We start from the raw sequence: 26,728 nt of genomic DNA on the forward strand, positions 1-26,728 counted from the left end.
TAAAATTCCCTGCATTTTTATATTGATTGCTAAAACAGAAGTGTTAAAAATTATGTGACTAACTGTAGCTTTTTACTCCTCCTTCTAGTTATGCCATTTTATGCCTCACGTATTTTTAGGGTTTTTTTTTTTTAATAAAGCACACACACATTTAGGAGTGTTTTTGTTGTGTTTTGTTTTGTTTTGCTTTAATGCATTGATCCCTACTCAATACAAACTATTCTGCTCCATCTTTGGTAGGAGACCTTGTGCATAAACTTGTCTTTGCGTCACAGAGCCACTTCCGCTGATGTATGACCAGTATTTGTGCTGGGGATCGTTTCCATCCTCTCATTTTTCCATTTACCCCATTTATTCTTTGTTCTCATTTCCTGCCTTCTTTTACATTAAGTACATCTAGTTTTTAAAAATCTTTATTAAAGGTCACCCTAAGGTTTAAAACATACACCAGTATCTATTACACCCATCTTTCAAGTAATACATAATCGCACTAAAGTGTATTATGGTTTTTTAGTCATTATGGTAGAATCCATTCATTTTACTCATGTTTGTTATAAATCGCACAATGATTGTCATTATTTTTGTTTTAAACAATAAATAACATTATAAATATTTAAAGTTATATATATGTACCAACATATTCATTATTTTTAACTTTCTTAATTTTTTCATGTAACTCTACAGTGTCCTAAGACATCATTTCTATTTGTTAAAAAACTTTCTTAATTTTTTTAATATATAGGTCTGTTGGCAGTATAAACCAAATTTCCTTTATCTATTCATCTGTTGATGGACACTGGTTTATTTTAACTTCTTGGCTATTGTGAATAATAACTGCAATGAACAAAGGAGTAAAAATATCTCTTTGGCATGTTGATTTCAATTCCTTTGAATATATAACAGGAAATGTGATTTCTGGGTCGTATGGTAGATCTATTTTAGGTTTTTGAAAAACCACCATATTGTTTTTCATAGCTGCTTCACTATTTTATATATCTACAACCAGTGCACAGGTTTTGAATTTCTCCACATCATCATCAACTCTTTTTATCTTCATATAACGTGATATCTCATTGCAGTTTTGATTTGCATTTCCCTAATAATTAAAGATGTTGATCACCTGTTCAAATGTGGTACTTGTTGGCCACTTGTATGTCTTCCTTGGAGAAATTTCCATTCAAGTCATTTGCCTATTTTCTAATCAGCGTGTGTGTGTGTGTGTGTGTGTGTGTGTGTGTGTGTGTGTGTGTGTGTGTGTGTGTGTGTGTGTTTGGTTTTGCTTTTTGCAATTGAGCTACAGAAGTTCCTTACATAGCTTTGAAATTAATCCCTTATTAGACATATGGTTTGCAAATTTTGCATTTTGCTACGCATAAAAGTGTTAAGATTTTGGTTTTTAGTTTTATATAATACTACTTGTCTATTTTTTGTTTTGTTGCTGTCTTGTGGTGTTTTAACCAAGAAATCAATGCCAAGATCAATGTCAATCTTTTCCTCTGTTTCAATTTTACCATTTCAGATCTAAGTTAAAGTCTTTATCCAAGTTGATTTTTGTGTATGATGTAAGGATCCCAATGTCTTTTCTTTCCTTCCTTCCTTCCTTCCTTTTCTGTCTTTCTTTCTTCCTTCTCTCCTTTCCCTGCTCTCTTCCTATCCCTTCCCTTTCCTCCCTCCCTCCCTCAACCAGTCCTCCCTCCCTTTCTTCCTTTTTCCTTCCTTTTCCTCCTTCCTTTTTTTCCTTTTGTTGAAGAGACTATCCTTTCCATAGTGCGTATTCTTGACAACTTTGTCAAAGATCTGTTGACTATATATGCCTGGGTTTATTTTTAGACTCTTCATTAGTCTATATGCATGTATTTAGGCTGGCACCATATGGCTGTAATAACTATAGCTTTGAAATATATTTTAAATCACAAAGTGTGATACCTCCTGCTTTATTCTTTGTTCTTAGAACTCCTTTGGCTATTCTGGATCTTTTGTGGTGCTATATGAATTTCAGGATTGTTTTTAACTATTCCTGTTTAAAAAAATGGCCAGTGAGATTCTGACAGAAATAGTGAACACTATGATTTTGTATTACTCCTAGTTCCTACAATGCTACCGAACACCACTGAAAAATGATTAAATGTCACTTACAAGGAAAAGAAGATAATTTAATATTAGATATAGCTAGACTGAAAAAGCAAATTTTTGAGGCATCTCAGGCTCACCTCAGTTTGTTTCCTGGCACAGATGTTCTTGCTGGAGTTGCTAACAGCCTCTCCAACATTAACCCACTAAAATGGATAAAAACTCTCTGTAAATCAACCATTGCAAATTTTGTGTTGGTTTGTGTCTATTTATGCTGTTTGTTCTTAGTCTGCAGATGTTGGAGCTGACTTGGGAGAGAGACCCAACACCACAAACAAACGATGATAGAAATGGCAGTTTTAGATAAAAAATAAAGGGGGAAATGTTGGGAAAACCAGCAAAGGAGAAAGGACTTACAGAGTGCCCACATAAATTGGTCATTAGTAACATATAAACAAGGAACAACAAACTGCAAAGGCCGCAGGAGGCCTCTGGGGAGGAAGGCCTCTCCACGCCTCATGTATCGGTGCAGGGTGACCTCGGCTCTGTTACCATAAACATTGTGCTCAAGGACGTAAAACCCCTTTGTAGCACTATGATGTAGCCAGAATCTAAGGCTCCTTGTAAAGCCCACATTCTATCAGCTGTACACAGACAATAAGCTAAAGATAACTACATGTTCTTGTTTTGTGAAAAATAGTGTGGATGATTAGAGCTCGGGGCCTTCACTGCCTCTTCCAGAGCAATAAGTGATGGCTCCCTGGTCCCACTGTCTCTCTTAATCTGTCTTTTTCTCATTCCTTTGTTGCCACCAAATTTGGGGTACCCATGGGTGATGTAGGGCTGGCTCCTTACATTCTGGTGCCCAGTGGGGGCTCATGGATTCCTGCATTCTGGCACCCAATGTGTGGGGCTCATGGATTCCCTACACATAGCTTATGCAGTGGCATTTTCATTAGCAACAGATAATCAATAGATAATGGATCATTAGTTTTTCAGCTCTAGAATCTCTTTTTTCATAATATTGTCCATTCTGTCTTCAATGTGTTCATGTTTTCATTTACATTCTGAATAAATTTGTAAATTTGTTTTAAAGATGATACAAAATTTCCTGATTGTATCATCTCCGTCATTGCTTTGTCTTTTTATAATAACTAACATTTTTCAGATTACCAAGCATGTTTTCTGCCTCTTTGTATATCTAGTAAGTTTTTGGCCATTTCTAATGTTATCTTATTGAGTGTACAAATTTTTGGTTACCTCTTAAAAAGTGTTGAGTTTTATGCTGGCAGGAACTTACTTGTAGATAAGCTTTATTTTTTCAAGTCTTATTTTTAAGCTATTTTGAACTATTTTTAGAGTACAATCGTGCTACACAATGATATTTGCATCAATAACAGATTAAATATATGACAATGATCCCATAATACTATAATACTGTATTTTTTTGGTGCTTCGCTTATGTTTACATATATTTGGATACACAAATACATTGTGTTGCAATTGCCTACAGTATTCAGAACAGTAACATGCCATACAGGCATGCAGCCTAGGAACAACAGGCTATACCATATAACCGAAGTGCACAGTAGGCTTTACCATCTGGGTTTGTATGAGTGCATGCTGTGATGTTAATTAAATGCCAGAATCACCTACCCATGCATTTCTCAGACTGTAACCCAGTTGTTAAGCAATGTATCTTGGCATTTTAATTCTAAAATTAGTTTGTCCCTACACCTAGAGTGTGGCCCTTCTGGAGTCTCTAATGACTACCTAAGGTGTTTGACAAGGTCTCACCACCAATTTTGGTTGGAAGCCTATGTTTCCTAAACTAGCACTACATTTGGTTCTTATCTTACATCTCCTTGCTTTTTCTTTTTGTATTTATCAGTCTTTGTTTGACACACTGAAGACAAAGACTTCAGTGTGTATGATGTAAAGATCCACTCTTTTACTTCTTTTTTTCCCACCTTTCCTTCTGTCTTTCTTTCTTTCCTCCTTCTCTCCTTTCCTCTCTCTTTCCTCCCCTCCTTCCCTCCCTCCATCCCTTCCTTCCTTCCTTCCTTTGTTCCTTCCTTCCTTCCCTTTTTTCCTTCTGTTGAATAGACTATCCTTTCCACACTGCAATTCTTGACAACCTTGGTCAAAATCAGTTGACTATATATGCATGAGTTTACTTTTAGGCTCTTTATTAATCTATGTGCATGTATTTATGCTGGTACCATATGGTTGTAATAACTATAGCTTTGAAATATATTTTTAAATTACTAAGTGTGATATCTCCTGAATTCTTTGTTCTTAGAATTGCTTTGGCTATTCTGGATCTTTTGTGGTGCTATATGAATTTCAGGATTGTGTGGTACATTATTTAGCCAAGTTTCAAAAGGGTCCCTATGCAGATTACTGGAACTTTTTCTTTGCATCTCTCTCTTCTTGGTATTCTGCTCCTTCTCTTACCCTCCCTGCCCTCAACTTGTATCTCTGTCTTCTCAGCTCAGCGAAACTGCCATGAACTCCTTGGATTACCTTTTTTTCCCATCAGAATCTGATAAATGCCTCCAGGCAGAAAATGCAGTTTGTTTTAGAGCAGATGTCACTGATTCCTTTACCGCCATAGATCACAGTCCCATACTGTCTGTTGTTCTTCTCAAAATAATTGTTTTGTATATTCTGTCCAGTACTCTAAACATTAGTGTGGGAGGACTATTGTAGCACTCACTACTCCCATGTGGCTGGAAACAGAAGAGCTTCCTATGTTCTTTTAAGTCTGCTTCACCAACTAATCACCCAGTATTTCACCACCACTCTTACTATGCCCATCAATGTGTTCCATGTTGCTACATTTAATGATCAACATTTAGTCCAAAGCCTTTGAAATATTCCCTCCTTCTTGAAACACATATTCTACTTAGTTTGCAGGGCCCCATGCTCTATTAGATCTCTTCCTCACTTTTTCTTTTTGATCATCTTTTTATGACATCTAAATACTGACCCTGCCTAGATTCAGTCTAAAGACTCCTCTTCACTAGCCACATACAATACCTATGAAGTGTCTCCCCAGTCCTGTGGCTTTAAACAACATCTCTATATTTATGATGGCCAGATTTTTATCTTCAGCATATATTCTCATCTGAAACCCAAATGTGTACATACAAATAGCTGCTTAATATTTCCAACTGGATATCTCACAGACATGTCAAATTTCACATGGAAGTATTATTTATTTCCTTTCCAAAAACTCCTTCTCCCCAGTCATTTTGATGTCAATAAAAGCCAATGCATTATTTAAATGTCACAGACCTGGGGACTTATCTTTGTCTCCTTTATTTTAAAACTTACATCACGTATATTGGTTAATTATTTCAGCTCTGTTTTTTAAACATATCCCACAACCAAAACTGGTTCATCATGTCTACTACCACTGCATTAATCCAAAGCATCACTATTTCCCACCTAAATGCATCCTCTTGAACTTCTAACTTGTCATCCATCTTTGGTCCTCTCGCTTGCACCCACAATACACTTAGTCTATTTTCAACGTCGCAACGAAAGTGATATTTTAAAATGTAGGCCAGGTAATGTTACATCTGTACTCAAACATTCTACTCCAAAACTCCTTCAATATTCTCTCTCCTGTTCCATTTTACTATAAGAAACAAGGAGAAGACTGACTACACCTTCAACACATTTTTTAGAAATCTCTTCAGCTAAATACCCAAGTTCACTGCTCTTCAGTTCTACTTCCATCTAGGGAAACACAATTAAGCCCTGTCCTCTGCTACTTTATAACAATGATCAACTTTCCTCCAGTTTTCTAACAACCAGTCCCTCACTTCCGTCTGACACTTCATCAGAAGCACCTTTTACATTCACATTTTTATCAGAATTCGGTTATGTGATATCTTCTTTTCTCTAAGGCATAGACACTTTTTCTACAGCTCTCCTCTTTTCTTTCCATATCCTCACCCCCTTTTAACATCAGTATTTCTAACAGCTTTTTTTTTTCAAGGCAATCTAAGCTCTTTATAAAATCCACCTCAAAACTCACTCACCCTCTATCCATTAACCAGTTCCTAAGCCATTTCCATATTGTTAAGTACTTGTTACAGCAGTTCCCTGCTTCTAATACTACCATGTGTATCAGTCTACTATGGCTGCTATAACAAAGTACTACAAACTGGAAGGCCTAAAGAATGAAAACATATTGTCTCATAATTCTGGAGGCTGAAAGTCTGAAACCATGGTGGTGGCTGGGTTGTTTCCTTCTAAGGGCTAAGAAGAAAGCAGCTATTCACATCCTTGGTCTTCGACTTAAGGATGATTTTCTTCATATCTACATGGCATTCTCCCTGTACATTTCCATATCCCAAGTTTTCCTTCTTGTAGGCATGCTATTCATATTGAATTGATATCTACCATAATTACCTTAATTTAACTTAGTCATTTCTGTAAACACCACATTTACAAATAAAATCATGTTCTGAACTACCAGGAATTACAAGTTCAACATATGAATTTTGGGGCAGGGAACACAATTTAACTCATGACAGCTTATCATTTAAATGTGGGTGTTGGTCATATTGTTCAGGAAGAAGTATAGAGAATCAGGTGAAAACTGTCTCAAGGAATGTATCTCGTGTATTATTATTCAAAAATTCAAAAAAGAGACTATAAAAGAAAATGAAAAAAATAGCTCTAAGAGTTAACGAATTCTACAGAGTGAAGGCACAAAAGCAAGTGAAAGCATCATGAAGGAGAAAAAAATTCACCAATGATAACTGAACAAAATAGTTAAAACAGGAAAGGTTACATTAAAAAACGATCTCTGCACTAAGGTCTTCTTGATGTTCTTGGAAAGGAGAACTTCAGTGACATAGATGGGCTATAATTTAGAATGCCGTGGTCTAAGGAGGTCACAAGGTTGAAATAGTGAAGTCTGCTTTTTTGGAGGAGAAAAAAACGGTAACACCTAAAGGAAGAAACGTGGTTTGAATTTACCATAAATAAATGCAAATAAAACAAGCATGGGATGTTGGTTGATATGTTCTCAAAATAATGAGTTTTGTGATTATCTTAGGTTAATCTAAAATGCCTGTCTTTCCCAACATTTCATATGCTCCCTCCCCAGTGTTCTATCTTTAACACTTTTCATTGACATTGTATACATTTATTTAATGTCAATTCTTACTAGCAAATAAGGTGTCGCTTAGGACTTAATGTCACTTCTACCAGTAGATAAGCTCCATAGAACAGAAATGTTTTACTGTTTTGTTAATAAGTGTATGTTCAGTTTGTATGTCAGTGTTTGCAGTACAGAATACTCAATAAATATCTGTTGAATGAATACAGGAAAAGAAGTAAACGTCTTAAAAAATAGAGACAATTGGGGTACATTTGCTTCCTTGTGTAAAATACTATGCTCAATTCTGAGTGGGCTGCAACAAATTACATCAATTAACCTCCTAGAAATTTGAAGTTAGATGGACTAAGACCTTTAAACATATGACAAGGTGACAAAATAGTGAGTGGTAAATAGCGGATCTACAAACAAAAGTTAGCAGCCCTCTACCCCCCAGCACACACAAATGTGCAGTATGGTAATCAACACATAAAATATATAGATGATTTTAAAATTTTTGAGTAAAGCAACACAAAATGGAAAAAGAAAATGTAATCAAAATTATCACTGGGTCTTCAGTAAACAATGTTCATAATCGTGCAATTCTAAATGTTTAATAAGTTTGACACTTAGAGTCCATTAATAAATAATGGCAGAAGTCTTCATTTTGTTTAGAGAACAAAAGGTAAATTACATCAGTCTTCAAATACACAAATGTAACTTCAAGAGGTGAAAATTGGGAAATGAAAAATTGAGATTGAAAGCCAAAGAAAGGAAGAGGTCAGAAAATGTTACTTTCTTACAGTGCAGGGATATAAAATAGATTGATCATTTAATGAATACAAAGTTAATATATTCTTTTAAGGGATAAACTAAGGATGGAAAGGAGTACAAGACAGCTGATACCAGGAACCACACACACACACACACACACACACACACACACACACACACACACATATATATATATATATATAATTCTTATTATAATATTTAAACTGTAATACCACTTTTATTTCCAAATGTGTATGCCATTTGAATAGCAAGCTAAATTATTATCAACATGCGGACCGGTTTGTTGTAAAGGCAGAGGTTTTGAACTTAGATTGAGCTAGGTAAAATGTAGACTCTGTCACTCTGGTAAATCTATTGAACATCTCTGAGACTTGGTTTTCTCATCTAAAAACAAATTGCGGTGTTAAATGACATAATATGCAAAAAATGCCTGACCACATGGAAGTTGCTTATTGAATGTCAAATGTTTAGATCCTCTTTTTCCATTTTTTTATTAATTGGACTTGGAGGAAAATGAGCTAAAATATGTAGAAATGTTGACTAAAACTAGTCAGAATGTTGTTTTAGTAGAAATGTTGACTAAAACTACAACTCTAAAAAATTGCAACATTTTTGCAGAAAGTTAGTTTTATGATGTTACAAATCTTTACATGCTACCATCTTATAAAAAAATCAGACATCTTCTTTAAAAAGCATATGTCATGTGCTGTAATGTGTTTAAACGACATTAATCTGGAATAGTCAGAAAGCATTTTGATCACAGTGAAGTTACACTTAATAATTTTTCTAAATAATTTTGGCCATTTTAGAAAAAAGAACAATTTACTGAGGCAGCTGCTATGGCACTTTCAAATTGATGATTACCTACTAATTTTCTAATAACGAATACAAAATTTTATATAGAAATACATTTATTTTTTGTGAAATGCTGCTAATTCCACAGGACAGTATTCGCAATGCTTATTAATTTTGCATTTTAATGTTATTTAGAAATGTTCCCCTCCAATCAGAAAAATATATACAGACCAATTCTAGGATTGGCAGTGTTTGTCTAACTATTACATTGTTGTCATTAAAACAACAAAAGAACTTATTAACTTAATTTTATAAATTCATCAATAATAATTCAATACGTACTTTTTAAAAAATAGTGTGCAGTCAACATTTTTCAAAAGCTGTACCATTTCAAAGAACATAACATTTAAAAAAAGGTTTCATAATACATCAAAATGATTTAGAACAACATTGAGGAAAACTGCTTCAAAGCTATGCCTAATATTAACAATTCAATTATACAGATTTAAAAAATATATTTTTACATGTAACAGTTTATTCTAATTCAAAATACTATAAAAAGCTACATTATATTCTATATACTATAACTCTAAGTCCTGCAGTATTTTCTAATAGTATGAAAATACTGCAAGATTAATCAATTAAAAGTAATTTTTAGAAATGCTCTATCTAGAAACAAACATTTTAAAATTTGGTCTAAATTGTGTCTTCCTTAAGAAATCATAAGCATTTCACCAATTAATTTCACACAGTTATTGTTGGAATTGAGGCTATGGGGAAAAAAAGAATTTTACTCAGTCTTATCAACATAACAAATATTTCTCCAATATTCAATGTAATTGACCTTACATTTTTTAATTACCTTTTCAAATGAAATTTTTGTTGTTATTGTTGTTTGTTTTTTGTTCTCCCTAACTGTGTTAGTAAAATGTAAAATGTGCATGTTTATTCTCACTACTTAGCAGTGGTTTCAACACAATTTTCAACCTTGTTGAGTATGTAGCCTAGGAATAAGTTTTGATTGTTCTACTCTGTAAGATGGAAAGGGAATTTTCCCCAAAGGATTTTCCATGCTTTTTCCATGTGGTTCAACTATTTAGTGTGAGTGAGCTTGACTAAGAAAAGAGGGACCTGATAGTCTTAGGATAAGTTGGAATATTTTACATCAGGTAAGAACATGCCATGATTCCATGCCTTCTGGCCCTTCCAAGACACTGGCCGTATACTGGAAGCACATAAAAATGACAATGACACTGGCTTGATCATATTAAGGGCAAAAATCCAAACTGTTCATTTTCCTCTAAATGAATATCCAAGAAAAGGTTACTGCATGTGAAATGATTAAATTGTAGTAGGACTGCTTAATCACAAAGGAGGAATTGCTTACTCCCTTCAAGAAAAACTTACTTGGGGAGAGGCAACTAAAAGAAATGATCTGGACAAAGCTCTCACGTATTCACCATACATTCCCTACAAAATGATACAAAACAAAACAAGCAGACCTAGACATTTTGCAAACTGTAGAAAACATGTATTCATTCGCTTCTAGGGAATCAAAGAGCAAAGATTCCTACCATCCTGAATGAATCTATATCAAATGCTGGAGGAGGAGGAGTGTCAATTGAGAGAATTGTTTAATCAACCACTGTGTAAGACATAATGCAGCGTTTGCACCAGCAGCTATACCAGAGCCTTCCTAAGAAGTAACACATTAAATGGGAGAATGTTAATTACCAAGCAAACGTGATGTCCTCTATGTCCACATTGTTACCTACTTAGCATAATGCATAATTTGTCTACATCATTATTTGGATCATTGTGCTCACCAATATATACATAAACGGTTTTAAAAAGAGGTGAATGATACTGCCTGTTGTTGTGTTCAGATGTGAGCACACTAGGAACAGTCCACTTTCTATTTTATAACCAAGTCCCTCAAAGTTTCTATATCTCCAAGGGCTGTAGACACTTCCATGAGTCCCCGTACATCCAAACATAAAACAACTAAAAGATTCCAGTCTTTGTAAAAGGAGCAGAGATAACGTACGTTTAGCACTGCTCATCAACATGTTTTCTTCCTTACCCTTTCTGTCTATCAAGGCCTAGAACTCCACCCAGTTACCAGGACTCAATGACACTCTCTTGTCGTCCCTTTGTTCAAGATGCCCCAATTCTGACACTGACTTCCCTGCTGAGTTTTTAAGAATTTACTTGCTTTCCTGATATATTAGTCCCCCATCCACAGTTTTGCTTTCCCACGGTTTGAGTTACCCAAGGTTAACTTTGACCCAATAATATTAAAAGGAAAATTCCAGAAACAAACAATTTATAAGTTTTAAGTTGCATGCCATTCTAAGTAGCATAAAATCCCACTCCACCCCACGCTGTCCCACCCAGGACGTGAATCATCCCTTTGTCCAGTATATTCACGCTACATATGCTTCCCATCCATTAGTCACTTAGTAGCTGTCTTGGTTATCACATTGGCTCTTGAAGTATTGCCGTGCTTGTGTTCAAGTCGCCCTTATTTTACTTGGTGCCCCAAAGTGCAAGAGTAGTGATGCTGCCACTTTGGACATGCCAAGAAGAAGCTGACATGTGCCTCCTTTAAGTGAAAACATGAAAGTTCCCAAGTTAATAAAGAAAGAAAAATATGGTGTGCTGAGGTTGCCAACATCTATAGTAAGACCAAGTTCTCTATCCATGAAATTGTGAAGAAGAAAAAATGAATTTGTGTGTAGCATATATAGGGTTTGGTACTATAGGCGATTTCAGGCAGCTGCCGGGGATGTTGGAAAGTACTCCTTCTGGATGAGGGGGGTACTACTGTACCTACTGACCCCTTGCTACTCTGCTAGACTTTTTACAGTTATAGTATACTACCTGTTTCACTAAACAGTTTTTCCAAAAATATAACAGCTGTCGAGTTCCACCTGTTTTATGAAGCTTCACTGACATGCCTTGTATCTTCCCCTGATTCACAAGTAAGACAGAATAATTTAATCAGAATATATAAGTATCTAGCCCCTCAATCATTTATCCTTTGTGTTACACATAATTACACTTTTAGTTATTTTTAAATGTGCAATTGAATAATTATTGACTATAGTCACTCTGTCGTGCTATCGAACAGTAGGGCTTATTCATTCTTGCTATTTTATTTTGTACCCATTAACCACCCCAATCTCCCTAACGCCACTCCCCACTACCATTCCCAGCTTCTGGTAACAATCCTTCTATTCTCTATGTCCATGAATTCAATTCCTTTGACTTTTGGATCCCATGCAATGTTTGCCTTCCTGGGCCTGGCTTATTTCACTTAATGTAAGTAAATACATCTATTATATACCCACAGACTTTTTAAAAAAATAATATTAATTATCTATAGCTAAGGTCAGCAAACTATGAGGGCCTGGAAACCAAATCCAGCCTGCTGCTTGTTCTTGTAAATAAATTTTTACTGAAATACAAAAAACTACATATATAAAAAATACAGGCAGTTCAACTGCAAATTTACCCTTTTCTATACTGACATCTCAAGGGTTACATGAAGCTGATATGACAAGAAACCTGCTTACCTCCTCACAACTAATGGCACATTCTTCAGATTAATGAATCTTTTCCTAGTCCAAGATATATTCTAACTAAAAATGCTATCAAACCTATACATGTACACTGTCCCAAAAGGCAAGTTCTGTAACATGTAAGTGCAACCTCTGCTCTCCTTCCTGCTCTCACACCTTACTTCACTCCCAGAGGCAGTCCTTTGACGGCCCCAAAGCTGGGTACTTTCTTAACCTCCTTTCGTATTTCTAACTATGATTTTCTTACTATTTCCTGCATTTCAGCTTTCTATTATGGAATAAAAGAGTATAACTTTCTTCTCATCCCTCATTCTGAATTTCCCTTCTCCCACCCTTTGAATATGCAAGTCATCAGTCACTTAGCCATGAAGATATGTTCCGAAAAATGCATCATTAGGCGATTTTGTCATTGAGCATAGACTGTACTTACACAAACCTAAATGGGACAGCCTATACGCTACCAGACTATAGGGTATAATCTATTGCTCTTAGCATCATCACAAACACGTAAGCTCTGCACTGCTAAGCTACAGCAGCTATGATGTCACCAGGCACTAGGAATTTTTCAGCTCCATTATAATCTTATGGGACCACCATTGTATATTCAGTCTGTCACTGAAATGTTATGTGGTACATGACGGTAGTTTGATAACTTCTGTTAAACCAATCTTCAGTGTTCATATTATTGTGGCTATTTTTCATAGCACAGCATGGTGAGTGCTGTAATTATATTTCCAATCTTGAGCGATCTGTTTTCCTTTCTAATTGTCTCTTTTCACATTTGTTTAGTTTTCTAATCACTCATTACTAATTCAGAATCTGTTGTATATTAGTCTGCTTGGGCTACCACAAAAAATACCCCAGATTTGGTGACTTAAACAACAGACACTTATTTTCTCATAGTTCTGGCAACTGGGAGTCTCAGGACAATGTCCCAGCAGGGTTAGTTTCCTCTGAGGCCTGTGAGATTGGCTTGCAGACGGCTGCCATGTTGCAGCTCTTCACCTGGTTGACCCATGAGCACATGCACTCCGGGTATCTGTGTATATCCTATTACCTTATTCTCCTTTTATAAGGACATCAGTCATCTTAGATTAGAGCCTACACTAAATGGCCTCCTTTTAACTTAATTACCTATTTAAAAGCCCTGTATCCAAATACAGTAAAATTGTGAAGTGCTGCAAGTTAGGGCTCCAACAAGTGAAAATAAAAGGAGAGACACAATGTAATCCAAAACACCTGCGGAGAAGTGGAAATCTCTTCTCAATATACTCAGCCACATAGGTAACACCAGCTTGGTCTCAACCCCAGAGGTGGCCTTTCTGAAGTTCTCCACTCCCCATGGTGGTCTGACTGCTGGCACTGAGAGCCTGCTGTTTAGGGTCCGCTTCCACCATCACTGTGGAAATTCCCATTCTCTCCTGCATGCTGGGTCCCTTGAGTCTACTTCTTCTTCACTCACTCCTTGTTTTGGGTAAACACAACTTCCAGCAGCTTCCAGATAGTTTTGTATTCTTTGAAATCTTCAATGTATATAAATAACTTTCTTTCTACCTTCTTACTAGACCAAACTTTTGCCAGGATACAAAATTCTAAGTTAAAAAAATATTTCCCTTCAGAATTTTGAAACCATGGTTCCACTGTCTTCTGGTATTACTGATAAGAGGTCTGAAGGCATTCTCTACCCTTAGTTTTGCATATTTTCTTCTTTTTCTCCTATTGTTCCTCTTCTTCATTTGCCTTTTCCTTTTTCCTTTGGCTCTTCTTTTATTTCCTTCTCCGTGACCAGTACAGATCTTTTCTAGTCCTTACTGTATAATGAGTGGGCCCTCTCAATTTGATAATTTTTAAAATTTGAATGTATTATGTCTTTCATAATATTCTGCCCCAGTGTTTTATAAAAATCTCTTTCTTAAATTCCTGTATTGCTTCTCCTTAACTACTATAATTTTCTCACCTTTTTAATTCTTCTTTTACATTACTTGGTTTTATTGTTGATTTTATTATTCTTCATTCTTCAATGTTCCTTAGGTTTACCTTCTAGGCTTTTTATTAAATTATTCATGTTTTATCCTAGGTTTAATTTTCAAGAGCTCCTTTAGGTTCACTGAAAGTGTTGTGTTGTTTTGTGATCTAGCCTACTCTTCTTGTTTTATGTACCATATTCTCATATTACTAAGAATATTTAGAAAAGACATATTTTAAAATTGATTTATTCTTCCAAAATTATATGGTATTGTTTCTGTTTCCTCTGTGCTTCTCTTTTTGTGTTTGCTTTTTGTTTGTTTGCTCATTCCTTCTTGTTCTTTGTCAGAAATTTCCTCAAATCTCTATTGATACTTGGTGTTTGAATACAGTCGGAGTTAAGCACTCAAAAGAGGTTAGGATTTGAGTGAAGGCAGAAAGCTTTTTTCACATAGCTTTTATTTTAGAATGATCAATTTTTAATATTGCACTTGGGAACACCAGGATTCATGCCTGCGTGTGCACATGCGTGTGCACGCACACACACATACACACACACTTTTGGTTGACTGATATAAAGCATTTTCTGTTGTGGTGAACCATTTCCCCTGAGGAAACTCCCCAATCTTGTGTCAATGTCAACAGAGATATGGACCAGGTGGCAATGGTTCTCAGAGCCATTTGGGAAAGTCATATCACATTCAGTGAGGCAACTTGCTCTTAATTCCCTTAATTTTAGTAGCATCGTACCTAGATTCCTAACGGTAGCTGGTGTCTCTGAGTAGAGGATATCCTGAATCTAATTCTCCAAATAGTAAACTCTGTTACCAGGATCAGTAAAGTAACCAGCAATGGATATGTAGAGGGGATCAGCGAACCCACTTTTCTTACAGGCTTCTAACCAGTATTCATATATTTAGTTATATATATAACCCGACTTCGGAGACATCTGATACCTCTGCTTTCTGAGACTCTTGAGGTTCCATTGCAAAAAGCAGCCTGCTTCTAATTTGTTTCCCCTCTCAACTTAAAATTTTAACTTCCTTCACTGTTGCCACTCATCCATCTGCTTTGTAGCTTGCAGAATTATTATTAATATAAAATTAGTATTGTCTCATCTACCAAATCTGTTGTCCTTATAGGCGTGAATCTTCTTACTCATTTCCTCCAATTTAGTAGTGTCAGGAGAAAACAGAATGCATTTGATTAACTAAAAGCTTCCAAATTCACATTATAAAGGGTACCCTAGAAGATAGGTATTTATTTCCTAATGCTTACACCTCCCTTATTACACAAAGATGATACATATGCTGAAAAACTGCCAGCATTTTAAAGCCAAATTGCCCCTTGAGGGGCACAACACTCACAATTACATAAGTCAACCAATTATAGAAACACTTGATTATTTTCAGTTCAAATTCGTTTCTTCAATAAACATGTTTGGAGTACCTACTTTGTTGAACCTATTAAGAAACGATTAAAGCAGTGCTTAAATGAACTGATGAGGGTCTGATCTGAATTGAGGTAGTAACTGTAGAGAAAGCTGGGAACAGAAACTTTTTTCAAATATATATTTCAAAAAAAATTTTATAAGTTTTTCAATCATTTTTTGGTTTACCCCCTTTTATTAGTTTTCTAGGGCTGCCAAACAAAGTACCACAACCTAGATGACTTAAACAACAGAATTTTATTGTCTCACGGTTCTACAGACTGGAAATCGGAAATCAAGGTGTTGGCAGGGTTGGGTTCCTTGAGAGCTGTGAGGGAAAGGTCTGCTCCAGACCTCTTTCCTTGGTATGCATATTGCTGTCTTCATGTGTACATGGTGTTCTCCCTGTATGTATGCCTGCCTCCAAATCTTCTAGTCATACTGGATTAGTGCCTATCCTAATGGTCTCATTATAAATTTATTACTTCTTTCAAGACCTTATCACCACATAAGTTCACATGCTGAGTTACTAAGGGTTGGGACTTCAACATGTGAACTTTGTAGGGCCACAATTCAGCTCATAGTAGCTCACTCCAAATGAAAGATGAGAAAATCAGTTTAAACACTTTGGAAAGGATAAGTAATTTAGATAGAGTGAGGACAAAACAGAGCCTGCCACATTCGGGACTTAGAGTCGTAAATTAATGCAAAAGAGCATGCCTATATCCAGAAGAGGATAGACATATACCTGAAAGACCTATGCACATTTTGCCTTTTCCCCAGTCTCTTTAGAAATCACCGACTGTTCTCATTTGTCCACACACCACAGGTATGATTAGAGATGGAGTCATTGGCTTAGAAACACTGGAAGTAGTAAAATTTACTGAGCATAAAATAATGAAGCATTTTTTAAATAATAAAAAAATTAAAAATAGTTTATACCATTTAATTTCGTTTATAACAATATTTGACTTATAAAATTTAATTTAGTTGTAAGTTTAATAGAACTGTGGATCTGAAAATTGCATCATAAATATTGTATAAGCCAAAGGTTACCAAAGTGAAATGTGTTTCAGAATTACCTGGGAGCTTTTAAAAATATAGAGATTCTTAATTACCACCCAAATATCTTGAATAGAAGGTTCTGAAATGCATATTTTTAAGAAACTCCCCACTTGGTTCTAATGCCTGATCCATCCGTTTTGTCTTAACTTTGAAAAAATTGAGGCCACTTTAACAAAATTACATCTCATAAGACATATTTAATTTTAAAAATGGTCTAGTTCTAATTCTATGTGATTCCTTTTGATCAATAGATTATGGAGGATGTGTAGAAACTATTTGAAAAACATTTTTGTTAATACAATGATTCAACGGTTCTTATGGAAAAGATAGCTCAGTAATATTGTTTCCTTTAGTAAAACTTTAAGGTCACCAATATTTAATGTTGGCAGATTTCTAAAAATTCAAATTTAAAAAAATTCTTCTAAAATGGAAAGCACAACTTACTAAAAGAGATTTTAGAAACTTACAGATGATGTCCTATCCACTTCACAACGGCTACTGAGAATAAAACAGGCCTCAGCGTCATCCATCCTAAATACAGACAGAAAAAGACAGAATAATCACACACTGAAGTATCTACATGTTTTCTGACAAATAGAATTTCACTTTTTAGTTCATATATTGCAAAAAATTTACAGGAAGACCATGTGTATCTATAAGCTTAAATCAAAGTTGAATTTCTAGCAGATCATGACTATATTTGATCCTGAACAAAAAGAAAATCCATTATTGGGTTATCTGTTATAACTTAGTGGTCTATGACAAAAGTTAAAAAAAAGCCAACCTTTATTCCTTTTTATGATTAAATGTATTTTTATATGTATGCTTTGAGTAAATTAACAGGATATATTGGTCTTTATTTTATGATTAATTGCATTTTAACTGTAATGTCACAATCAAACTAAGAGGGATGGAACAGAGCCGCTCAGGATTCCTAAGTCAAACTGTACTCTGTATTTATACTTCCTGGAGATCATTCATTATCTTGTTGCAACCCCCTTCCCCTCATGCTAGGGTTCAATATTTCTTAAGTTTAGTGATAAAGACACAGTATATTTTAGTGTTTGATACATGATGTTCTAAAAGCACAAGAATGTTTACTTTCAAAAAGAGGAATGAGTTACCTCTGTGGTTCACTGTGATAAAGTAAATCTTTTTCCAAAAAAAAAAAATGTTTTCTATGGAGAGGAAATATAAAAGTCTTTGAAATAAGATCAAGCCAAACAGTTCTGGGAAATGTTGCGCCATGGTTATTAAGATAATATGAGTGTTGGATAACTTTTTCTAAACACCGTTTTCAACAAAGCAATTCAAAACTCATGCAACTAACCTTTGAAACTTGTTTGGAGAATATTACTCCATGCTCTACGTATGAGGAATTGCACTGAAAAATGTGTTTGTTTATATTAAATCCCAAATCTTTTATATGAAGTTAAGATTGAAATGAACATAAAAATGGATACTGTGTCACTCTAATTTATTTTTAAAAATAGCTTTTTGAGTATGGCCAGCCAGCTACCTATCTCTCTCCTTCATTCCTTTCTCTTTTCTTTTATTCCTATGGAGGAATTCTTCTTGAAAATGTGATAGTTTTTACTAAGAAATAATTTTAAAACTATTGGTAATAAATTAGTTATATTAATCCTAAATATTATATAGGTTAGATAGTAATAGCTAATACCAATAACTCAGATAAATTTATTAGAAAGAAGCCTCCATTTATTACACAAAGTCATATTGAACACAATATTAATATTATTCAGGCTTATTGTGTGAAGAACATAACTGTCTTACAATAAATTAAGCATACTGATTATCTACACAGATGAATACAATGATGTAGATTATAGTAGTATCTAAGCGTCTATTTTTTCTAGCACACTCAAATAATGACTATAGACAGCAAACAGTAAACATCTAAAGCCAGGGTTTACCTGAGGTGCTGGGAAAAGCTGATGACTTAAAGGATAGAATGTCACAAGTAGAATGACCACAAATATAAAGTATTGAATACACCAAAAAGATGAATATTCTCACAAAGAATGTATCTTTCCAATTATAATCCTGCTAGTTTCTAGTGAAGTTTTTGTTTCAGAAATTAAATTGTTGAAAAAAAGGCTCCATTAAACTGACTTTATTATATATAAATCAAAAGTAACATCAGAGTTCCTGACTAGGCATCTAGTCATCATTTGAAGGATTACACAGCAAAAAGAAGTTCCAAAGTCTGTTCTACAAAACAGTTAACTTTTCTTCTGTTTGTTTCTATCACTCACTAGACATACACACACAGGCACATGCACACACAGTGAAGACAGGCACAAACACACACCCACTCACACACACTCAGGTTATGCAGGAAAGAAAAAAAAAGTGTAAAGCACTTATACTATACAATTCAGTGGGGAGACTTTTAAATCTAGAAGAGCATGCAGGAGAACTCAAAGATAAACACGAGGGCACATTTAAAACTTTAAAAACAGCAGACAATATTGAGCAAAACCACTTCTGCTGAAGATATCTTCTGGCTTCTGAAACTAAAGAGACTGTTTTGCAGAAGCCCTGATTCCCTGGTGTCCACACTCTGCCCCATAATGCTCACACTCTGCTCATGTGATATAACTCGGTAACCTGTGACAAATGTTTACGACTCTGTCACCTTTGAGCCAAGTTGCCTGGTACATGCACAAAAAGAATACGGTAGCTAAGTAAGACTTGTCACCTTTCTGATTCCTCTAGCCCACAGCAACCGTTTCGGCCCTGACCCCAGGCAACACAAGTGCTACCTGTCCAACACGTGGTGCAGGCTCTTTAAAATATAAACTCTGACTCACACTGCACTGGTATATCACATCATATCTAGCCCATGATTTTTATATATGGGATAAAAACAGTATTCAGGAATTTGGAGACTACTCTATCAGTGAGTCTGGATACCTCAGTGAATCTCTGACAGCTGAAGATAATTATAGGGGCCACTTTTCTCATTGTGTTGTGTGGTCACAGTCTGCTGAACAATTTTGTCTTGAGATGAGGCTGAAAAGAGGAGTAAACACACTGATTTTATTATATATTTTTAACCTTTCGGTTTGGTCAGCAGAGGAACTAAGACAAAAGACTTTACTCAAACATACTGAAACACATCTTGTGACACTGAAAATTGCTAAAATTTGGCAGAAAGAGAAAATATTAAGTCACTCAAAACTGTAAGCTGCAAGATGAAAGACAGAGACACCTACTTTGCTCTCAACAGGTCTTGATCTTTAAGGGCTGAACCTTGAAGATAGATAACTCTTTGGGACCACATTGGAATCTGCAGTACCCTTCGGACTTGCACATCCATTTCAGTAGGACACAAAATCACCACATAATAATCCTATTCAAAACAAAATGGGCATTGGGATAGAAACAATAATGTTTTCTATTATACTACATAGAAAAATAAGAAAAATCTGAAATATGATAAAACTGAAATCAACTTTTGCTAATAAAATTTCATATTTAAAACCTGGGCATATATTAAATAACACTGCTCTCTTATAACACAACTGGGACACATGCAAATCTCATAAATCAATAAATTCATCTCAATTTATTTCCATCTTACTAGGGCCACAGGGAAGGTAACCAGTGGTTATACCTGGCATGCACTTTCAGCTTGTAAAGTTTTTAGTTCTATCTAAGACTGATCCTAAAATATACGCTGAACACCAAGCAGAAGCATTTAAATATCAATTCATACTTCAAGTCATTAGTTTGAGAATCAAAACTGTGGTAGTGATTTATATCATTTGGTTATACTATTATGAACCAATAATTTTGAACAGTTTCTGATGGATATTTGAATAAATAAGGGTTCATAAAAACATTGCAAATACTGACAAAGTAAACCAAATGAACGTGATATCAAAATATTTCCAAATATATGGTCCTTTGGAGAAAGTATTAAAAAACAACAAATAAGTATGGAGTTGCTATTAAAAATGCAAGTTAATTTATAGGAAAACAAAAGAATAAGAACAAAACAATTCTGCCCATTTAAGACAGAACAAAATGATTCTATCATTTAAGAATCAATTATAAATTAGGTGTATTAAAACACAAAAATATAGTATTCATAAAGGTCTCCAAAATATTCACAAATCAATTATTTCTATGTTTTGTAAGAAAAGGATAATTAGACAGAGTAAGCATTGTCTTGATGTTTGGAGTTATTCAACTTCTTGACACAAATTTGTTGACGAAATACAAGACCTTCAAACACACTAGGTGCAGGAAGCTGGAAAGGAAATAACTGCTGTGGCCCACAGCAGCAAGTGGGAATATTCAAGAATTATATCTGCATAGACAGAAAAAAAGTTTCTTCTTAATTCCTATTCTCACTTTGCCTAGTTACTGTCCAATTTTTGGTCATACATTCCTACTACAAATAGCACCTATTTATACTTAAGGAAACAAAAGAAAAAAGTGAAAGTCCCAGGCTCCCACATTTCCATTAGCAATCCTTGATACAATTCTGCAGTATTTAACTGAGTAGATGATATTGAAATGGTTTCTTTCTTGTTTAATTGTATTTTATCTTAAAATTCACTGTTTCATAAAGATATCACTTATGCTCTACCCAAGGGACAAAAAAGCAATCCTTTAATTCAAAGAAAAATTTTCTTTGTAGCATTAACATTATTCCATCTGTTTTTTAGCGTACATACAGAAGGAAACTTAAAATACTGTGTATTCCTCCAGCATATTTTTTCTATGTTCCTGGTTATATTTGTAGTTCTTCATTTACTCTTTCTATATTTGGGTGTATAAATAAAAATCCTCCACAAAGCAGGCTGAACCATCAGTTAATTGACTTTGACAATATGTTAGTTGGTAGGTATGATCCAGTATAATACATAATATAAGCCAAATGTACCTGGAGTCTAGGATGAGCATAGAATTCGTTTAAAAAATCCATAAGTAAATCAATCTTCAGCGAGCTGACACACAGAACAACATGCTTTTCTGTTTGAGCTCTGTGTCGACTATAGTTCCCACCTGACTTTTGTCTCTCCATCCACAAATAAGCCAGCTGTTCAAACTGTATTTTCCACATGTGAATGAAAAACATGGTAAGAAAATAAGTAAATCAATGCAATACATCTATTGTTTATTAAGTACTGTCAATTTTGTAGATGGAACTCATTGAGATTCTAATTGTCAGCATTCCCCTTCAACAACAGATTTTCCATATAATTTCTACAGAGGCTGTAAAAGCCTCCCAGGGGCTTCAGGTCTCTGAAGAAACATATTAACATGATTTTGCTATCACATAAGAACAGGCCACTAAGAGGTCTGTGCCTCTGCTTTATGTCTAGTAGAGCTGAGTGAAAGAGAAAAGCCTCATTGTTATTTTTCCACATTCTCTCTCAAGTTCTACCCACATCTCATGTAATAGGAATTACTCTTAACACGCATGGCCACATTCTAGCTGTACAGTAGCCAGAAATGGAAGAAAATGAAAGGTGCAAGGGAGGGATGTCAGGAAGAAAGATGTGCATGAATTTACAGGAGTAGGAAGGCCATTTTTGTAGGTATTTAGATACATTGCGGCCCAAGTTTTACAATGGAATATGCAAGTTTGATTTGCTTTTCCCCATAACCTGTGTCTGATCTGCCCATACATGGGCACACAGGGCTCATTATAGGAAAGGGTTAGAGATTGCATTTACTTATTTGTAATTCCATTTATATATCCGCCCCTTTGCAACCTCCCTACTCACTCCCCAAAGTGCCACATAATATAAAATATGTTCAGACTTTGTTTTCAATTTATTTTTTGTAGAGATGGGGTTTCACCTTGTAGCCCAAGCTCATCTTCAGCTCATGGGCTCAAGCCATCCACCTGCCTTGGCCTCTCAAAATACTGGAATTATAGCCATGAGCCACTGCACCTGCCCCAGATTTTGTTTTAGTTGACCAACCTAACTAATCATTTTTTTTTTCATTGCAGTATATGATTATGTAGTTTATTTTGAAGAACCAAGAGAAATCAACCCTTCACAAATTTATTTTTTGATCTACCATCCTATAATTAAAAATTACATTATTCTATACTTAATATAGTTAAGTACTCTATATTTTTTTTAAAAAGCATCTTGAAGGATTTAAATAAGATGTGCGCTGTCAGTCACGACTGGAAGGAAAAAAAACTTGGTGTTTCTAATAAAATGTAAAATAACATTTCTGCAGTAATTATGTAATTGGTTAAATGTAATGATAGCATGTGTCAGCAAATTATTGTTAGATAAATAAACTACTTTCCAGTTCTTATTAAAAATGGAAGATTTCATTTTATGTCTCTGCATATTTCTAGACAATGTATGATGGTTATGTTTACCTGTATGGGTAGAACCACAAGAGCAACACAAATCATAGCAACGACAAAAAGCTTGGAGGACCACGTTTCAGGAGTGACATCCCCGAAGCCCACAGTAGAAAACGTTACAATGCAGAAATAAAGGGAGTCAAAGAGATTCAGCTTCTTTCCTATTCGTTCCAGATGTTGGATCCCACAAATGCTAAGGAAACAAATATGCATTAAAATTAAATCTTTCAAATTGCACACAATATTTCTCATCATCATTCTTTGAAAGCCAAAGCACATTTCATAAAGCCATTTAATAGTCAAGCTCTTATATTTCACAATGTATTTTTCTAAGAAAAATATAATTAGTAAGTTCTTTTCCTACATTGACCAGATGTGGTCTTATTTTGATTAACAGCCAAAAATGGTAGTAAAAATATCACACAGCATATTTAAGTAACATGCAAAATGAACAGACAATTTCATGGGTGATACACAAAGACACTGAAAGAACATCAAGGAAACATAGAGGCCAGAAATCGCTACATCTAATCCCTTCCAAAATACCAAGTCTTTCCTTTTTCTTTTTTCATAATTTAGGAAGAAGAGAAAGACAGTAAGAAGGTTGAGGAATTAATAATTGCCAACTGCTATGGTTTGAATACTGTCACCTCCAAAACTCATGTTGAAATTTAATTGCCATTGTATGATACCAAGAGGTGAGACTGTTAAGAGGTGTTTAGGTCATGAGGGCTCCACCAACATGAATGAGCTAATGTTGATATTGTGGGAATGGGCTCACTCACATGTGCACGTGCGCTGTCTCTCTCTCTCCCTCACCCCCCATCTGATGTGCACTTTCTCTCTTTGCCCTTCTACCATGTTTTGAGAAGATTCCCAGCCTCCAAAATCAGTATGAGCGAATACATTTCCGTTGATTATAAATTACTCAGTTTCAGGTATTATCTTATAGGAGAACAAAATGGACTAAGACACCAAATGATTCTTAAAACAAGTCCTTAAATGAATCAATCATTTGTACAAAGCTATTGATGAAGTGACAGTAAGAGAGCAATGTAAAAGTTGTTAGATGCCCTTGAATTAGAAATTTGTTAAAATAACATTATAAATAATGCTGCTATTAGCAAAAAAACAAAAGAGGCAAGGTGAGATTATGAATAATAAAATATATTGTGCAACGTTGGAGGAAGATGTAAGATTCGCAACACAGCAATCGGCATATAATTGCTATGGTTTGAATGTCTGTATTCGCTCCAAAATTCATGTTGAAACTTAAATTCACAATGCAACATTATTAAGAGGTGGGCTTTAGGAGGTGATTAAGTCTGGAGCTCTCAAGAATGGGATTAGCAACCTTATAAAAGTGTTGGAGGGAACCAGCTAGGCCTCTTTTTGCTTTAATGCCTTCTGTCATGTGAGGACACAGCAACAATGCCTCATCTTGATGAGCGAGAAGGCCCTCACCAGATACCAAATCTGTGACCCCTTGATCATGAACTCCCCTGCTTCTGGAACTGTGAGATATATATTTCTATTATTCATAAACTACACAGTCTCAGATATTTTGTGGTAGCAGCACAAATGAACTAATACAGACATTGACACTGAGAAGTAGGGTGTTGCTATAACAAATACCTAAAAATGTGGAAGCAGCTTTGGAATTGGGTAATTGTTACAGACAGGAACAGTTTTAGGGTACATGCAAGAAAAAGCCTAGATTTCCCTGAATGGAGTGTTTAAGGACAATTTTGGTGAAGTCTCAGAAGAAGAAGAGAGTTGAAAAAGCCTAAATCTTCTTACAGATTATTTAAACAGTTATGACCAGAATATTGGTGGAAATATAGGCAGTAAAGCCCTTTCTGATAAGTTCCTAGACAGAAATAAGGAATATCTAATTGGAAACTGGAGGAAAAGCCATCCTTATTATAAAGTGGCAAAACCTGGTGAATTACGTCTGTGTCCTAATATTTTGTGGAAGGCACAATTCAAAGGTGGTGAACTAAAATATGTAGTAAAAGAAAGCTCTAAGCAAAGTGTTCAGGGTGATGCACTGTGTTTCTTGACTGCTTTTAATAAAATGCCAGAAGAGAGAAATTGATTAAAGATGAAATTTATAATCAAAAGGGAAGGAGAACTTACAAATTTGGAAAATACTCAGCCTGGTCAGATTGTAAAGAATAAAAATTGTGTTCCAGACAAAACACCAACAGTTTGCCCAAGCAATCATGCAATAAGGAGATTCTTATAAGATAAAAGGAAGCCAGGTACTCTTCATCAAAACAATGGAAGAATAACCCTGAAGGCATTTTGGAGCTCTTCCAGACTGTAACCCCCACCACAGGCCTAGAGTGTGAAAGCTTTGAGAGCAGAACAGTTTCAACCGAGGAAACCAGGACACCTTTGAGGCCTCAGGAGTCAGCTTTCTTCATTCTGGTGCGGTGCTCTTTGGCCACCCCAAGTGGTGGTGAAGCAGGTGCAAGAGTGACTCAGGATGCTGCTATAGAAGTCAGAGGTGGTAATCCTTAGTGGCATCCATGTGGTGCTAATTTAGCAGGTGTGAAAAGAACATAAGCTGTGAAGGCATGGTTACCTCCCCCCTAGATTTCAAAGGATGCCCCGGAAAGCCTTGGGGCCAAGAAAGAGAACTACCACAGGGATATGCCCACACATAGAGTCCCCACTAGGGCAATGCCTGGTGCCATAGGGGTGGAGCCATCCCTGAGACACCATAGCTGTAGTCACCAGCATGAAATGCCAGTATGGAGAGCTGCAGGTACCAGACCTCAACCCTGTAAGTGCTGCTATGTGGACTATGCCAAGGAAAGCCGAGAAGATGAGGCTTCCCAGAGCCTAGTGTGGGCCAACCCCTCCCCAGTGTGACCAGAAGTCAAGACATGGAGTCAAAGATTACTCTGAAACCTCAGGATTTAATATTGTTTTCCTTGTTGGATTTCCAACTTAATTAGGACCTATTACCCATTTCTCCTTGCCTATTTCTCCCCTTTGGATTGATAATATCTATCCTATACCTGTCTCACCATTATATTTTGGAAGCACAAAACTTGTTTAATCTCACAGGCTCACAGCTGAAGAGTAATTAGCCTCAGGATGAATCATGCCTTGAGTCTCACCCATATCTAATTTAGGTGATATTTAGACGAAACTTTGGGCTTAAGAGTTGGTGTTGGAACAACTCAAGACTTTAGGGGCTACTGGGATGAAATAAAATGCATGTTGTATGTGAGAAGGACATGCATTTTGATGCACCAGAAGCAGAAGGCTATGGAGTGAATGTTTGTGTCCCCTCCAAAATTCACACTGAAACTTAAATCCCACAATGCAACATTATTAAGAAGTGGGGTCCTTACGCGGTGATTAAATTTATGAGGGTAGGGCACTCACGAATGGCATTAGCCACCTTATCAAGTTGTGCCAAGTTTGCCCTTCTGCCATGGGAGGGTGCAGCAGTAAGGCCCCATCCTGAAGGAGAGAGAAAACCCCCAACAGATGTTAAATTTCCAGCACCTTGACCTTGG

At 35.6% G+C, this 26,728-nt stretch overlaps 1 protein-coding gene across 8 annotated transcripts in view; it reads right to left on the reverse strand.

Annotated features, from left to right (window-relative positions):
- The window catches only part of KCNT2 (potassium sodium-activated channel subfamily T member 2), a 412,694-nt gene that overhangs the window by 176,718 nt on the left and 209,248 nt on the right, over positions 1 to 26,728 (reverse strand). For all 8 annotated transcript variants that reach the window (XM_032262881.1, XM_032262880.1, XM_032262875.1 and 5 more), the window contains exons 9-12: positions 23,205 to 23,385; positions 21,741 to 21,905; positions 20,062 to 20,198; positions 17,290 to 17,353 (exon numbers count right to left, since the gene is read on the reverse strand). In XM_032262881.1, coding sequence (XP_032118772.1) covers positions 17,290 to 17,353; positions 20,062 to 20,198; positions 21,741 to 21,905; positions 23,205 to 23,385 — 547 coding nt within the window. The remainder of the gene's footprint in view (positions 1 to 17,289; positions 17,354 to 20,061; positions 20,199 to 21,740; positions 21,906 to 23,204; positions 23,386 to 26,728) is intronic.

The sequence above is a fragment of the Sapajus apella genome, unplaced genomic scaffold (assembly GCF_009761245.1).
Source record: "Sapajus apella isolate SASKATOON/1434 unplaced genomic scaffold, GSC_monkey_1.0 scaffold132, whole genome shotgun sequence".
NCBI lineage: Eukaryota > Metazoa > Chordata > Mammalia > Primates > Cebidae > Sapajus > Sapajus apella.